Source organism: Poecilia formosa, unplaced genomic scaffold (assembly GCF_000485575.1).
Source record: "Poecilia formosa unplaced genomic scaffold, Poecilia_formosa-5.1.2 Scaffold45, whole genome shotgun sequence".
Lineage (NCBI taxonomy): Eukaryota > Metazoa > Chordata > Actinopteri > Cyprinodontiformes > Poeciliidae > Poecilia > Poecilia formosa.
This window is the reverse complement of record NW_006799984.1, coordinates 1,324,782-1,342,740: the sequence shown is the minus strand read 5'-3', so window position 1 is coordinate 1,342,740 and position 17,959 is coordinate 1,324,782. Positions and strand designations below refer to the sequence as shown.

At 37.6% G+C, this 17,959-nt stretch overlaps 1 protein-coding gene across 1 annotated transcript in view; it reads right to left on the bottom strand.

Moving 5' to 3' along the window:
- Positions 1–17,959, bottom strand: part of nectin4b (nectin cell adhesion molecule 4b) — a 32,808-nt gene that overhangs the window by 5,564 nt on the left and 9,285 nt on the right. The window contains exons 2-11 of the mRNA XM_016671456.1: positions 17,431–17,631; positions 16,729–16,896; positions 13,094–13,372; positions 9,848–9,965; positions 5,833–5,984; positions 2,842–3,010; positions 2,580–2,655; positions 2,289–2,348; positions 1,354–1,554; positions 385–652 (exon numbers count right to left, since the gene is read on the bottom strand). Of these exons, the coding sequence (XP_016526942.1) occupies positions 385–652; positions 1,354–1,554; positions 2,289–2,348; positions 2,580–2,655; positions 2,842–3,010; positions 5,833–5,984; positions 9,848–9,965; positions 13,094–13,372; positions 16,729–16,896; positions 17,431–17,631 (1,692 nt within the window). The remainder of the gene's footprint in view (positions 1–384; positions 653–1,353; positions 1,555–2,288; positions 2,349–2,579; positions 2,656–2,841; positions 3,011–5,832; positions 5,985–9,847; positions 9,966–13,093; positions 13,373–16,728; positions 16,897–17,430; positions 17,632–17,959) is intronic.

Below are 17,959 nucleotides of genomic sequence, written 5' to 3'. Positions count from 1 at the left end.
AAGGTTCCCACACCTACCGGTTGGCCTCATGCTATTATTTCCAAATTATGATGCCCATTCATGGACCTCTAAATTTAATTAGAGGAAACGTCTCCAGTTTCTGTAGATCTTCGAAGATTCAATGATTCCAGAGTCGAGGAAGCTCTCTTCTTTTAGTAAATGGCACAAAAATATCCCCAAAATATTTTAAAATGTTCTTGTTATTGCAAAGTAAGAATAGAAGTTTAGGAGGTCAAAAAACAAATAAAATAGTCTTTGTTGGCATTCTGTCCATAGTAGTTAAATACTTTGTTTTTTCAAAATAAAAGTCTCTGTCAGAGCAGAAATGCTGACAGGCTTTTCTCATTTCCAGTTAAGGAAGAAAGTCAGAGGTTTAGATAAGTTGTGGTTTGTAATAATTTTGGCTGGGCAGGAGAATGGCGTTGGGATTCTCTCTGGGCCTGAGGACCCCATTGCTTTCATAAAACATTTTACTGAGAGTTCCCTCAAGATGATGCCGACGTCTCCCTTCGTCATCCTCATGTTCCTCTGTTGTGGAGGATTCAACGACCGAGTCGTCTTCCTGTAGGTGACCCAGGTCCGACTCTTTATGACCGTTACCATCGTCCTGCTGGACCTTCAGGGGAACCAGTGATGAAGGAAGGCCTGAATCCTGAAGGAAAAAGCAAAACAAGTTACATTTGTTCCATTGGTTCTATTATTTCTTCTGCTTAAAAGAAGTGATGAAAAGACACAGCTTAGCTTGACTGTGAAAATCACAGTTCATCAGGTGAGGAACCCTTTATAACTGCTTGCATTTCTAGTTTCTTGTGCTTTTAGTCGTTCTCATTGCTAATGAATTAACTGTGATTCACCACATTTTCTGATTCAGTTCCACTAGTCACACACCAGGCCTGACTACTGTAATTAAACTTTAATAGATGTTGTTGGGCAACATGAAAAAGACTAAAGATCTCAAAAGCAACACCATCATGCCCAGATATAAAGAAATGTAAAAACAGATGAGAAGCAAAGTCAACAGCTGTTTCCATTGAATTGCCACTCAAGTAGTGAGCAAGCTTTTAAAATGTCGCAAAAAAAGAAAAAATCAAAAGCACATTAGCAAGCAATGTCACTTACATAGTGAAAGTTTGACCTAAAGAGACTTGAAAACCATGCTGTAGCTCAATTTAATTTCTCCTAAAAAGAAAAGTGGACTCAGTTTCCTCCACAGAAAAAAAAAAATCTGACTACCAGTTTTTGTTTGTTTCTGTTTCTCCTCCATCTCTATGAAACCACATTGAAAACATAAACAAACCATCACATTGCAAACAAAGCTACATCACGCCTAGCCACTCAGGCGCTGACGCATACCAGCGACATGTTGCTGTTCTTCACAAACGACTCCACCCGTTTCCTGCGCTCCTCCTTCTCCCTGTTCATCTCTACGGCTCTCAGGCACTCTCTGTCTTCGGTCCAGACGACGGGACGCCCGTATTCGTCCCGTGGCACCTCTACTGTGGGTCCCCACCTCCCACCCAGAGTGGACTGGCTGCCCTGATAGTTGGGGGGCTCCTGCAAAACAGGGAGGTGGAAGTTTTTTAGTAAACGTCCAGCAACCTGGAGAAGTATTTATTTGTCTTAAGCTTGACATTTTGTCATGTTAAAGCCACAAAGTTTAATGTATTTTATTAAAATTTAGTAAATTAGACCAACACAAATATAGTGCATATTTACAAATGGTTAAAACCTGCTTTAAATATTCACACTATTGTATTTCAGGCTGATTTACTGTATTCATGATGCTGTTTGCACTACAAAAACAGAATCTTACCAAGTATTTTTGGTCTACAAATATCTTTTTACACGTAAATTAAGATAAAACTAATCTACAAGTAACTTTTCAGCGTGATATACTGGTTTGTTTTACGTCAATAATTCCTTAATATTGATTAAAAACTTCTAGTCCCGATGGCATATTTTTTTTCACTTAAAACAAGACATTTTCCCCATTTTATAAGTGGAAAAAAATCTTCCAGTGGAACTGCACTTTTGATTTTGCATTTTTTAAACTAATTTCTTGATTTTCTCTCCATCTTAAAGAGATTTTTAGATTCTTTTCTGCTCCTTCCTCATGTGTGCTTGTCTTTGCATTTTCTGTGAAGTGTAATTATTAAGTGATTTACAAACCATTTCATTCTCTTATACGTAACTAATCCATTGGAAACTAATATACAACATCGTTTTTGAGTCCTGCTAATCCAGGATTTAATTCCTTCTCATCCAATCAAGATTTTTTTCAAACTCACCAGAGACATCTGGCTGTATTTAGTGCGGCTGTCTACTCTGAGTAAGGCATAATCTTCAGGCTGCAAAATATAGAGAAAATATTTAGTATTTTTAGTGAACATAAGTGCAGAAAATTAAAGCAATTCACTCTGAGTTTCATGTACAGAAGAACTCCATCATGGTTTAGTCTGATTTGTTTGAAGCTGCAGCAAACTGTAATTGCAGACTTAAACAGCTCCACCCAAACCGGACCCGAGTGCCAACCTGAGGTTCGTCTCTGATCTCTGAGGTACCAGGTGTTTTTTTTATACCTGAATTCGTGAAACTGAGCCGGTTGAGTTCAGTCTCCTGAAGGAGGCTTGTCTTGAGAGAGTGCTAATTTCGTCCCTAGAAAAGAAAACAAACAAAACGAGCCTATTTAGAGGATTTATGGAATAAAGCGTGTCTGAGAATGTGACAAGTTAAGCACTCGAAACCAAACGTTTAACAGCCAATCTGTCATCACCGCTTGAGCTTCGAGTGAAAGCCTAATTTAGTTTCTCACTCCACTAAAGAAAACCTGGCACAGCTCACTTTGTTTCCTGGAGCTCCATCTTCAGCTTTTTGGTTTTTCTCAGATGGCGGCGTTTGACGACCAGAATCACGACGAGCAGCACCAGAAACAAAGCGCCGGCCGCGGCGCAAACAATAATCAGCACCAGGCTTTGCTGCGGCAGATTCTGCAGCAGCAGGTTCCGCGGCTCTGTCAGGAGAAAGTCAAAGCGGTTAACAATGCTCACCTGCACCAGTTTTATCAGTGTGTGTTTATATACATTTAAATTATTTAATATTGTACATGTGTACAGTGACAAAACAATAAATTCAAATTCAAAACAGGCTTCGGATTAATGTTGCTCTGAAAAACTGTACATATTAAAGACAAATCAGTGTCATATTTTTAACTAAAATTATTTTGTACCAATAGATATTAGTCTCAATCTGTTAAATATTGCCCCATTTCTAAACTCTACATCCAACCTGAAATGCTTGAGTAGTTTATAAATAATCAATTTAAATAATATTTTTTACTGGAATAACATTCTGTCTCCTCATTCATTTGGTTTCAGGGCGTTACATATCATTACTGCTTTCACTGCAGCTTTTTAAATGGATTTGTTGGCCTTGAATGACATGGATTAACATGCTTCACTTCTTATAAGTTTGTCAAAAGCCTTTAACCCTCTAGCTCATGACAAGTTTTGCCTTCGTTTCTGCTCATAAGCAGAGAGTTCACCTCAGCACTCTGTCCCATGTGTTTTACTGTTGGCAGTGTGTATTGTAGTGGTTGATCTTTTTCATATTTCCTCACATTGGAGCCACAAAATTAAATGTACTTTATCAGGATTGGAGATGGACAGAGCAACACATGTGAAGAGGAAGGAAAATAATATGTGAACTTGGAAATGTGTTCCTAAAAAATCTGAAAAATGTGGCAAACATTTGTTTCTAGCCTCCCTCAACGCTTTGTAGAACCACCTTGTGTCTTTGATTGGTATCATCTGTGAACGGATTCTTAGTTGGATTTATTTCTAGACTTCAACTAGAAATAGACTAGACTGTGGGGCGCGCCCCCTAGGGGGGGCGTCGTGCCATTACAGTGGGGGCGCGGGAAGCCGCCTGGATGAAACAAAACATGAACACTGTACGCGCTGGGTTTTAACCTTAGACTGGCCAACTCTGTTATTCCTCTGTCAATTTGATACAGTCGGGGCTTCCACACTTCCCATATCTGTGTCCTCTGTCACTTTTATCATTAGTTAAAACTGCTTAATCCGTTGTTAACATATGGTAACCTGTTTTTCCGAGCCACCTTTAAACGCAACATGAACGCTACGACACTCGCACAGGGTTTATACCTGTGCGGCAGTGAAGGAGGCCTGCTGCTGCTGTGCGGAGCTACGCACAGCAGGTGTGTTAGAATCATGGCAGCAAACCAGCAAAACGCAAAGAACCTTTCACAGTTTTTCCCCAAAACTAACCGACTGAGTTGAGTAAAGCTGCTGGATGCAGGTAATGTTAGCTAAAAGATGACTAGCTAATATCAATACAGCACCTTAATCTTGTTAGCTAGTCACCTGTAGGCTACCGATGTTGTCTATGTTCAGCTACGTATATTCATTTTGCACCCAAAAAAGTCGATTCCCTCCCCTCTCCCCCCCCCAGGGACAGGGATTCTCTAAGAATCCTCTCCCCCCCCTCCCACACGTCGTTCAACCAGACAGCCATTTATAATCCATAAGAGGGCCCAGAAAATGTTTGGAAACCACTGGGGGGGGCGCAGGAGAAAAAGTTTGGGAACCACTAGCTTAGGGTAAGGGATAGGGTTAGCCATCTTTCCCCCAGCATGATGCTGCCATTTTCCCTCAACATTTTCCTGTTGCTATGCTTGATGTTCCATATAATCGTGCAATTTGACAAAATAGAAACATGCAAATTCAGAAAAAAAACTATTTTGCCAAAATGATTTTTGGATTTTGCAGTATTTTTTTAGGTATTCTTTTCAAACATCATGTGACATCAGATGTCACATGATGTCGATCATGTGACATCTGGTTGTCACATGATCGACAACCAGATGTTGCTACTGGTGCAAACCATGAAAAAGAAATCGACAGGAAGTGGGAGGAGGATGATGGGGCTGGATTTTTTTAAATTTCTTATCATGTGGATAAAGTCATTCACATGTGATTTTAATTGTGTTTCTTATTTAAATGAAACACTGTAGCTGCAAAATTGTGTTGTTTTTTTTTACATGATCAAAATACTGACAAACTTTTGTGCACATTTGTAACAGAAACGCAGCTACTGATGTTGCAGGTTTTACCTGCTTTAGTTGTGTAATGCCAATGATATGATGCTTCAGCTGCTCAGTCATTCACAGTGCTAAAAGTATTAATTACTTTCTGCTGCGACTGCAGTTAATTTACCCTCCAAAAAAACTAATCCAAACTTTAAATAATCATGTTATACTTCCTTCTTTTTTTTATTTTACTTGGTCAGAGATATAACCTGAATATAACCTTGTAACCTGTAAAACCTCTCATAAATATCCCCCTGGCCTGTCTGATGTGTTATTTTAAATTCATGATGATTTTTATTCATTTCTGTTCTCTAATAAAACTCAGACACTTTCAACAAATAGTTAAATTCACACAAAATTTAAAGAAAAGTTTAGTAATTTGGAGATTTCTGAAGGCATTTGATTTCATTAACAGGTATCAGAATAAAAAGGCTCGAATACAAATGCATGCCACACTTTTCAGATTTCTAATTGCAAAAATAAATTGAAAACCTTGTTTTATTTCTTTCTGACATATTGGCAAACTTATATTGCAATCTTGTATGTACTTTTCTTTAAAGGTGAAAAAACATTTAATACTTTAAATCTTATGCAACTATATCTGTAGATACTACAGATTCACCACAAGGGGGCAGCAAACTCATACAAGTCTAGATAGGATAAAACTGTCTAATTTTGTTGTCTTTTTTTATTTGGTACAATGCGAAGAGATTCCCAGGTCTTACCTGATACAGCCAATCTAAACTGTGTTTTTCCAGATCCCACAGTGTTCTTCACCGTGCACTCATACGTCCCACTGTCATTCAACTGGACGGGCCGTCCGAAAACGAGCTTTTCTCCAACCACAGACACCCCATCCGGCAGAGCTTCTCCTCTCCTGATAATAACCATAATAAGAAGAAAATGTCAAGCCAATTTGGAGAGATGTCAGCGAGGGGTGAACCACACAGAATGCATGACTCACGACTTGAAACAACAAAAGGTGCGACTCGCTTCAGCAAATGGAAAATGAAGATGGAGCAGAGGGTAAACATGCATTCCAGTTTTGGCCTTTGTTGAGCAACAGCTTAAAACGTAACAATAGTTGGTTTATATCACGGAAGAAATCATTCCAAATAAACACAAAAGATTACCGTCAGGTAACCCTTTCACATGCATCTGAACCAAAACCTGCAGCCCAGCCATCCAAACAGACTATATAAAGACCAGTGGCTGCATGCAGACTGGATACTGTGCAGCTGAAGAGGCATCACAGTCACATAATGGAGCGTCAGTTTCTGATCAGGTCCACTGAGACGGTTCAGGTTGCTGAGCTGGTTTCCCTGAGCTGCAGTGGCTCTTTAACCACTGCTTTACCCCCCACTAAAACTGGAGCAGGCTCATGTTTCGCACCTCAGAGCCCCACCTAGCTTCCCTGACCAGCCTTTTATGATAAAGTCACGCAGGAATATTTTATCTGACGAATAATCTACATTCAGCAACTACCTTTAGTTTCACAAAGTTCATCTTTGACAGCAAGTTATCATCACATCGGGGTTGGAGTTTATTGTTGTGCACAGCCGCGAGTGAAACCAAGCGGTCAGTGGAGCGTTACTACAGGACACGTAGCATTCACATCAGCAAATTCACAGTAAGGGTCAGAAACTGTGAAGCTGTTGCATTTTCTGGGTTACAAGTCATTTCATGCTTCTACAAACCATTCAATAACTCGGTTTTTAAACATGCAACAACAAGATACCGGATTAAAACTTGACTAGCCTCTTTTTGTGGAGTGTGCATGTTGTATACTTGCATATTTAAATGTTTTTTTTTGATGATCTGTTTTCTTTGTATAGTTCTAAGCCTTGTGTATTATGATAAATTGTCATTCTAAATATCTTTTATGCGTGTAGGAATTATTCTCCATCTGTGTGATGGAGAAATAAATCACTAATTAACCACTGCAAGGGTTAACCGAGTGTAGAAAATGGATAGATGGATGTTTTCCACATGTGAAATCTCATGTGCAACATGCAACACATTTTTTAAGCATTTTTTTTAAACTGCCTTAATAACTTTTATTAAAGTTAGATTTTTAAAGACACAAAATAAAAAACACTCCAGTCAAAGTTTTTGTAAAGAGCAAAAATGTGAAACAACACAAACAAAAGAAGGAGGGAGGAAACTGTGGTGCTACACTGCAGACCTGCAAAGCCAGACAACCAAGTTTGACAGAACATTTTCCAAATATTGTTTTACTTTGCAGTAGTTTCACTTTAAAGTTATGATACCAGAAGTTACAGTGTTTATATATTAATATAACAACAAATGGTTATGATTAATTTAGAAATATCCGGAACTGATTCTGTCAGGAAAGTCAATTCCTTACACATGTTGTTGGTCTCCTCTCTGCAGTCAGTGCAGCAAATCTGGTAAAATTACAGCGTATTTATGTGTCTTCAGCTTACAAAATAACCATAAACATTTTTTTATGGAGTTTACAAATTAGGCAGGGTTTTTCAATCTTTATAAAGATTTTCCCATTGAAATAAAAAAGACTGTAGCAGCTACCAGAATGCTTCAGGTTCTTTTAAAAATTGGTTTCATCGATTTACAGACAATTATAATCAAACAACAGATCAAAATTGTGGTTTTACAGTGTGACTAGTTTGGAAATGGTGTACGTTTGTACACTGTTCAGTCCTGATGGTCTGTGGGGTGATGTCTCTCTGGACTGGCCCCGTTAACAGAAAGAAAAAGGCCAAACGTTTTTCCCCATTCCAAAACGAAAGAGTAGCGACATAAATATACTTCCTGCATCTGCTAAACAAAGAGCCTCAGTTATTCGGCTGCAGCCTTAGTTAAATGTAGTACTCCAGTAATCAGACAGATGAATGACCATGTAGATGAAAGCTGGCTGGATGACACAGAGGTCAGTGAATCATTTTGTTGAACTAGCTAAACAAATTAATGGGTTTCACCCTAACAAAGTTCTTATTGTGCTGGCTGCTGCAGCTCTGTGTCTGTTTATGTTCACTAACTGGAATTTAAAAGAAAATGGTAAAGTATTTGAAGCAGGAAAACAACTTTTTTTTTTGTATATTTTGTCCTCACAGTTAACTGGAACTGCACTGAAAACAGAGAGTAGCGTTAGCTTAGCTCTTCAGCTAACTGCACAACATGAAAACAATCATCAGAAGAAGGAAAGAAATGAATTTATTAGGCAGTGAAGCTGTATGTGTTGGGTCAAATATATCTAAAGAAGGACATTTAAAAGCTTTGTGTGTTTTAGGGGATCAGTTGCAGGAACAAACTGAATATTTTAAGATGTCCAACTCTGTGTTGGAGCAGCATTGAAGCTAACTTGCAAACCCTCTGTTTATGTTGAAATATCAGGATTTCTGCAGGGTTACAAAATCATTTAATTCATAAATTTCATTTCTGAGTCTTAGGAAGTCTTAAATATTTCCAGGTTTTATATGCTTTTATGCGTTTTATATTAAATTAAGCAAATTAAGCATGTCATAAATGTACGTTGCACCTGTTTTTTTTTTTTTACTTCTTAAAATTTGTAAATAAGCAAGTTTACACTCCTGAAACAGGGATATTGTGAACTTTAAAACCACAGAGTTCTCAAATACATCCAGTACCATTCCTTTATTAAGATTTGTGCAGTATCTGATTAGAACTCAATATCTGCAAATGTTAAATCTTAAATCACTCAGATCTTGACTGGAACATCTTCACTTTGTAATTTCTGAAGTGCGACAGATTTTTTGCAAAGATAAGGTTTTTCAAGCTTATGAAATCTAAAATAAATAAAAAATATAGGTAACTACATAAAAAAATTTAGTTACCTATAAAAATTACTGTAGAGTGAATAATGCACAAAAAATTAACCTAAATCGAAGACGAGTCAGAAAAGCTGACAGTCTGCAATCTTTCCATCAGCAACAGGTTTAAAAATATAGAATTGTAAGCTTTATGTCTGCTGCCTAATATGACGTTAAGCTGCACCTTTTCAGATAAATGTACTAATTTTAAATAGAAAGCAGAATGTGCCAGTTCAATATTGCATAAGCTTTAACATTATTCTCTCATTTTAGACTAACTTCCTCATAAATGGCATATTTTCTTCTTGAAACACATCGGATTAAATCTTAAAGGTGGAGTTTGGCAGACCTCTCTCTGCACTGGTTATGTAAGAAGACTGATAATATTTTTATATCTGATTACTGATGGGCAAGTTGGGACGTTTGCATCTGATTATGTCATTATTTTTTAATATCTAAAGGTTGTCTCCTGTTTAAAGATTTTCCACCCTGCATTCGACTGCTATGCGCACATGCAGAGATGTAATGGCTGGTACGGTGTCTCTAATTAAAGCACAGACCCTGTGTTTTTACCAGACATTAGAGTGATATTTAAAGCATCGCTCTGTGATTAAGTGCTTAGTTTGCGTCTCCTGCTCTTCCCCATGTCGCTGGTTCCATCCCTCGTGTGAAAACGTCTCCTGCCCCAGAAAGTCTCACTTCACATTTCGCAACTCGACACCACGGCTTTTGATTTCCGCAGCGAATCGAGCAGAAAAAGTCGTCCCACTTTAAACTCGAGTGCTTTGTTTTGTACCAGTGTGTAACATATAATTGTTTTCAGCCACATTCCTGCAGCACATAAAGAGCAATTTAGCACTGCAGGGTGCTAAATTAACATGTAATTGGCAGAGGTAAAATGTAGGTTTGTGTGATATGATGATGGTACCGAGTCCAGATGACGTTCTGGGGTATTGGGTTTCCCCTGCCTTCGCACACCAGCTCGGCCTTCTGCAAACCAACCTGCCAGTTACTGGGGGAACTGGAGATGATGGGATCTGGGGGGTCTGAAACAAAGAAGCAAGCATTGTAGTTTTAAAAAATTAAACTGCAACTTCTTTCTGAGAGAGAAAGAGGTTTCAGCAAGTGAGTGAAATTAAACTGAAACAGTTGTTGAAGTAAAACCAATTAAAAGAAAACAAAGGCAAGGAATTATAGAAAAAAAAGCAAAACCTTGTGAACCTTTAGGAGAGGACAACTTTTAAAGGTGCAGTGTGTAACTTTTATTTATTTTTTAAATCTGTTTTTTGTGTTTGTTAAAACTGTCACCATGTCAAGACAGTGTAATATGAGACAGATAATCTGTGAAAAGATCAATCTACTCCACCTTCTCCCTGAGCTGCTAATGACGTCTAAAGAAATGCACAAAAAACAACCAATCAAAGCCAGGAGGTGGGTCTCAGTGTCGTCAATCAATCTCATGTACTCGATGCTAAATGTGTTAATGGCAGAGAAACAACTTATCGCAACAGAAAAACCGTTCATCAACTAGCTTAGCATTCATAACATGCTGTGCTAGCTGCAGCGAACCAAAGAGCAAAGAGGTGAGAGAGAGAGAGAGAGAGAGAGAGAGAGAGAGAGAGAGAGAGGTGCCACACTTAGGAGTGATTGACAGAGCTGAAATATCCTCGCTGTTTGTGTCTTTCTGGTATATATTTAATTTCTACTTCACATCAGAGAATGGTTTAAAAAAGAAAAATAATCATCTGCATCCAGTTTTTACATTTCATAGTCAAATATTTCATTTCCATCTCTTCATTTGAATTCCCTTCTGTTTACTGATTCCGATTCAACTGGAGAACTTGATCTCATCCTTCTCTCATAAGCCACCACTGCAGCTTTACCTGCAGCCAACTCTTAAAATAGATCCTTGAAGGAAGCCTTCATGATGACTACCTGTTAAGACCAAGCCTTTCCTGCTGCTGTGACAATACGAGAAGATCTGTTCTGCAACATTTTTAAACATTCAGTCATGCAAAGTTACAATGTCATGTAGTTTATGAACTGAATCTTGCTGTTAAATCCCAAGTGAAGATCAAATCTTAAGCATAGTGGAGGAAAATCACAATACAACTACTCAAATTCTGCTTTCATCCAATCCGCAATGCAGTTTGCCAGTCTGGAAAATCTTTGTTCAGGTAGAAATCCAGGAAAACTGGATGTTTGATTTTTATATATTTTATCAATTCATGATAATTTCTGGTGAACCAGAGTGGGAAACTCCAAAGACATCAAGTTCATGAATCACATCCACACCTTTAAAGTTGCCAGTCACATCAAATCCAAAACCAAACACTAACTATAACACAGAGATGCTAAAAAGTTAGCATGGCTACAAAAAAAAAGTCAAGGTCGGAGCATGTCCACATTTTCCCTGGACATAATCTGATCTGTCATTACCGACTGACGTTTAGTTCTCACTTACTTCCACAGAACGACAACCGAGGCTGAATAAATATGATTCAAGGACAGAGGACACAGGAAGATCTGAACAAAGCTGGCTCAGAGCCCAGAGAAAGGTTTAAACAGTCGCTCAGTCATTTAAAACTCATTTTCCACCCTTAGGTTTCGCTAAAGGAAGAAAACACCCAATTTGATGCCGGCTGCAGCCAGATTAGTACGTTAACGCAGTCAGTGTGAAGGCTGAAGCCTCTGTAAGCCGCTGACGCTCCAGACTTGATCATCACTGAGAGCTCAGCAGGCAGGATTCAGTTCAGGAACTACAGCTGGAAAAAACTGAGAGCCCACAGCACTGAACCACATTATAAACCTCCTGGTTCTTCCACCAAATATTGATTCCTGAACTCTTCCTGAGTTAAAACATTAGTGCTGTTGTTTCTAAATGAATACAAACTTGTTTTCTTTGCACCATTTGATGTCTGACAGCACTGCATCTCTTCCATTTCTCATTTTCTGTTAATAAATACAAAATGTTTGCTTGAAATTTCAGAGACATGTTGTCAGTAGTTCATAGAATAAAGGAACAATGTTCATTTTACTCAAACATAAACCTATAAAAAGTAAAATCAGAGAAACTGATAATATTAAATGCTCTCTTCATATTTTCCAGAGCTGTAAATGATATTCTAACATTGCATAACTGAACATGTAAAAATGTAGTGGAACAAATCTTCTCACTTTGCTGTGACAACAGAAAAAGTTTGGGCATATTTGTTAAAAGCAATAAAAAATTCCTTCTAGGAATCCGGCTGTGAACTCTAGTTAATCTAAATGCCAACAAAGAAGCACCACAAACATAATTACTGTTTTGTTTTGAGAGTCAACAGCAGGTAAAACTACACACTGAAGCACGCCATGGTCACAACTTTACGAGAGAAAGATGGATCTCGATCTCAAGTCTAACACCAATAAGGGTTGAAAACAATTAATGGGATTAATTTAGTAATTTATTAATAGTTTACAGATTCTAAAAACACCAATTTCTGAAAAACAACATACTGAAAGCAGTAATTAAAATTAAAAATGTACATGCATGACCTTTGTCTGTGAATACAAAGGTCAAGACTCAGCCTGATTTTAACTTCTCCTATTAAGCACCTTTTATCCAATTATTAATCGATTAATTCAAAAAACAATCAACTGATCAGTCTTGCACTGTATTGATAAGTCAAGCAGAAAGGGTTGAGATCTTCACAATATTGAAAGGTTTTTTTTTACTGCAGATGCATCCTTTGCCACAAACGATCAAACATTCACTAAAAGAATGATGTTATTGCATTTTTGGGAATAAAATGCTTATTGTATTATAGAAATAGGATTTAGCTGTTTGTTTATTTGCATTTTTTTAATGTATTTATAATATTACATAAGATAGTTAATGCCCACTGACTGACTTAACAATTGGGAGGTTTTTAAAATCGCTCATTTTCCAGACACCAAAAAGGTTTTTGCCAAAGAACATCCTGTTGTTTTTTTAAGCACTTTGCTGTTTTTTAGAAGCAGTAGAAACTCAAATGGAAGCATAAAGACATACTAAATGAGAATTTTTCATAATGGACCCCCTTTAAGTGATTCATGTTTAATGATTCGACTTTGTAGCCAGTTCTGCGCAGTAACAGACTCGTAACTTGGAAGTCCTAACTGGACCTGACTGGTTCGTCGGTTCTGTACTCACACTGGACCACCAGGTGGTTAGCGACCCTGCGCGGTTCCTTCAGGCTGGGATGCCACACCAAGCAGTCCAGCTTCTTGCCGTTCATGCTGCGCAGCGGGTGGAGCGAGTATTGGATGAACGTTTTCCCGTCTTCCCCGGTGTGGTTCCTGGAGTAGCCGGGCAACTCGGTGTCCCAGGACAGCCCGGGTTTGGGGTAGCCCACGGCCCGACAGGTGGCGACAACGCCAAACGCCTGGCCTTCCACCAGGTCCTCCAGTTCCACGGCGGTGATGGGCAGCACTAAGGAGAGCAGGGAGATATTTGCTGGTTAGTATTTTTAAGCTCATGTTTGTTTTCTAAGCTTTAAGTGATACTGCAGGGCGACACTGACCAGAAATACTTTTTGTTTTATTTTAGGGATTGTCCACAGATGATGCATTCAAATGGTATTCCTGGCTTTTCAGCCAACATAAGGAGGTTACTGTTCACATTTTAGCCTCATAGATTGTTTTCAGTGCAGACACAATGGCTGCTGTTCACGTAAAGGAAGTTCAGCTTTAGGAAACAATGCCCAGTTTGCAATAGCACACCTGCACCTGCCCTACTTTACCAAAGTCAAATGTCTGCAGTGGAAACTGAAATATATTATATTAATGGAGTTTTTATTGGAGTTTTAACTACTTTACTTATCTCTTTATTTTCATTACAATTTCTTTATTTTTCTTATTACTTTTTATTATTTGTTTTCAGAATTATTGTAATTATTTTATTTTTTTAAAGTAATTTTCATTATTTTTTTGTTTATATGTTAATTTTATTGTTAGTTTTATTTTCTTTATTGTTGTATTTATTTTTATCTTTTTATTCCATTATAATCATTTTTAATCATTATTATAATCTTTTGTTTTCATTATTTTATCATTATTCTTAAAATTTGTCATTATTATTATTATTATCATTATTCACCTATGCAAAATAAAAACCCAACACGTCACATCACCAAAAGAACCCACATACTTCAGTGAGGCAAGGTGGAGGCAGCATCATGCCATGGGGTTACCTCTAATGAGATAAAACTCGTGAGATTTTATTCACTTTAAATAAAATAACAAAGACCAAATATCAGCCAGTTTTGACACAAAACCTCCAGTTGTCTGCTAGACAGATTCTGTAAAAAAATGGATTTAATGTTTTAATCACTAAAACAGGAGAATCATTTCTCAGTCAAAATGTCGTCGGTCTCTTACCAGAGACTGAATGCTAAATGTATTTTAAAATGTGCTTCTAAAAATGAGGATGTTCACACTAATTAGTAGTTTTGTTGTGCAAAGTGTTTGTCACATTAATTTGAAATGATTCTCCTTTTTTAGGTCACAAACAGACTTTTAATGTCCACAACAATGGGGACAAAATCCTTTAATGGTAATTAAACAAGAAGAGAGACGGTAAAGGAAATATCTTGTGCCTTCATTATGAAAATAAATAGTTGGGTTTCATGATGATCCATTCTGGTTTTTATTTACATTTCACACAGATTTTTAGGCTTGTAATCGGAGCGAATAACACCAGGATTTAATTACAAAGTTTTCTGTGAGGTTTAGGATTGAGTTTCGTCTCATTTCAGCAGTTTCAACAGAAACTCGCTCACTTTTTCATAAAAGCTCATCAGAATGAACCCTGGGCAGGATTTTGGAGCATCACCAGATGTATTTGCACGTAAACACTTTTGTTTTTATTTTGAATCCAATCCATGACTCACAGGAAAGTCATGATCATCTGACATCTGATCAATCTCTGCACATGCCTTTGGATTATAAAAAAAAAAAAAGCAATAACAACAACTGCTGTTATGGTTTAATCTCTTAAAACACAAAATAAATGACGTCACATCTGCAAAATAAACCCGCAGCCAGCAGATTGGTAGAGATCACATGTCAAACTCGAGACCCTGGCGCAACCGGCCCTTTAAGAACATTCAGATTTTTGATATGGCCCAAAATTAAACTGAGTTTGACATTCCTGGTATAGATCAAAGGTTTGATTGCAGGAAAAAAAACATTTAAATTCATATATTAGCATAAATTAAAGTGATGGTGTTAATATTCTACGGTCTGCTTGAGCAGGTTGGTTCAGTTCCAGGTTATTATAACGTCTTCGTCGGACATTTTACATGCAAATTAGTGAATGTTTCAACGCTCAGGGACCTTGTTCAGGACTTGAGGTTGTCAGTTACTGGTCTGAGTGGATTTGTGATGCGAGGCATGCCAAAACAAGCCCTTAAGCTCGGAGCATCGCTGCTGACAATGACTGGCAGCAGAAGTGATAACATTGCGTTCCCACAGATCCTGTGATGATTCAAATGTTACCTCATGTGATCCACTCAGGAAGTGGAAACAAGCCACAAAAAATGTGACACCAGGTGAAAAAAATAGTAATACCACCTTCATAAATTAGTTTTTCTAAAGAAAACACTTGGGCACAATGGCAAAGCCTTGCCAAAGAAAACCAGTTTCCTCAACATGATTTTTTTCCTTAAATGTTTTTATTTTTTCAAGTTCCTTCAGTAGCAATAATATTTCAGTAAAGGGCGCAGAGGTTGAATTTTATGTGAAATGTTTGAAATTGAGTGATTAAATCAGAATCCCACTGCTGTTTTAAAAACTGTCCTCCATGTTTGCAGGCTGTTTACTCCAGATTTTCACCTGGCAAAAGTTTTTCCTTTCATTTGTTTCCTATTGCTTCATGTTACAATAAGCTAAAATAAAAACATAGAAGTGAGGCAAGCATTTGTATTTACTCCCCTTTACTCTGATACCCCTAAATAATACCCAGAAGAAGTCTCCTAGTTCATCTGTGTGTAAGTTCATCCCAGTATAAATCCAGTTGGTTTGTGAAAGTCAAAGACAGAGTTTGGTGATAACTAGTTACATTTACTTGAGTAATTTTTGGAAGAAATATCTTTTTAGGAGTATTTTTTCTTGAGTAATTTTATCATGAAGTATCGCTAATCTTGCTTGTATGAAATGTCTGGATTCTCTGCACAATGTGAGTAATTTTACTGAATGAAGAACAAGATTGATTTATCAATTACTGTTTGCAGAAGTTTGAATTATTCTGCAAACAATTCCCAGTTAGGACCATTAAGACATAAAGGTACCGTAATTTTTAGACTATAAGTCACACAGGATAAAACAAAAACGTATATAAGTTGCGTTGAACTATAAGTAGCGGGTTCAGACAAACTTTGAAACATGTGTCTTATAGTCTAGAAAATACGGTAACTGCAGAAAATATGTATTCTTAATGTTTTGACTGGAAGGAGGGCTGCTTACAAATGCATGCCACACATTTCAGATTTTTATTTTTAGGATAAATTCAGCAGTCCACCGCGTCTTTCCTTGAAATTAGATGAGATCGTAGATATTTCTCACTGCTGGTATTTTTTCAGGCAACATTTTGCAATCATTCCAGACTTTTTTTCACACACTGTTGCAATGAATTACATCAAAATAGAATAAATTCTTCGAGTGATTTATGGCCCTGATTATGAAATTATCAAACCGCCCTAGTTGGCGGCTCTTCTCTTTATGGTTTTATCAAACAACCCAAACGTGATTAGCAAGATGCATCAGAGAAATGGAGGGTGTGAAACTTACTCCACACGGTGAGCTTGATGGTCCTGTCGAAGTTTCCGAGGGGGTAGGTGACGATGTGGCACCGGTAGACGCCGGCGTCTGACACCTTTGTGACTTTGATGAGCAAAGCTGAGCTCTCAGAAATCGGGTTGTAGGTCTCAAACATCACCCGGTCAGAGTTCTCAACCGCTGGAGGAAAAATTTTTATAAAAACAGTTCAAAGTGAGTAACTTCAGCCTTTACGGTGTAAAATCTTATTTTACACCGTTAGTGAAAGAGTTTTACTCTTAAAGAAGCAAAGAGTTTATTTTGTACTCTTAAAGAAGCAAAGAGTTTATTTTGAGTTGTCTGTTTAAGTTTAATTAATGAACACACAAAGATTAAGTGAACTTTTCACCTTATATCAAAAATTTCTTTTTGCACAACAATAAAAGCTGTTAAAGAAGAAAATTCTCGAGTTTTTTGTCCATTTTTATGTTTCACATTTGCAATTATTTACAGATTTCTCTTCTACAGAAATCAGACTTTGCTTCGTCAAAATATTGTGTTTAAAGTTCATTGTTGGGCAAGCAAAAAAAGAAATATTGCAATATATTTTTTACATTTTTAATAAAAAAAAATAACATATATGCATTAAATGAGGGGTTGCACAGTGGCGCAGTTGGTAGAGCTGTTGCTTTGCAGCAAGAACATTCTGGGTTCGAACATTCTGGGTTCGAATACCTTTAATCCCTTCAGTAAAGTGGGCCGTGATGATTTGCTTGCTGGTGCCGTTTGGGAACACCTTTTCCCAGGTGACCTGCACCATCCTCTGGTCCGCCTCCGGCTGGTACCAGCAGGGGAGTCTGATCTGTGCGTCAGTGAGCCCCTGGAGGTCGGTGTTGGGCTGCGGAGGCTCTCTGAAGTCCCCTTGAACGCATCCTGCTGAGGAGAAAACAGAAACGGGTCATCAATCAGAGATAAAGGTGTTACGAGTTGATCGGAGGAATGCTTGAACTAGGACACCGAAAGATAAAATCAGGTGTTGCAAAATTCAGATAACTGAACTTATTCTAAAGGGAAAGGTGGCTGCACTTGCAGAACTGAGGACATTTTATGTTTATTTTGAATAATATTTATTTATTTCACATAAAATTAAAATGGTTAAAATTAAAATGGCACATGATGACATAAACAAAAGTCTGAAGATAAAAGCTCCCCATATATATATAAAGGTAATAGTAAGAAAATATATATATTATCTTTGTAATGA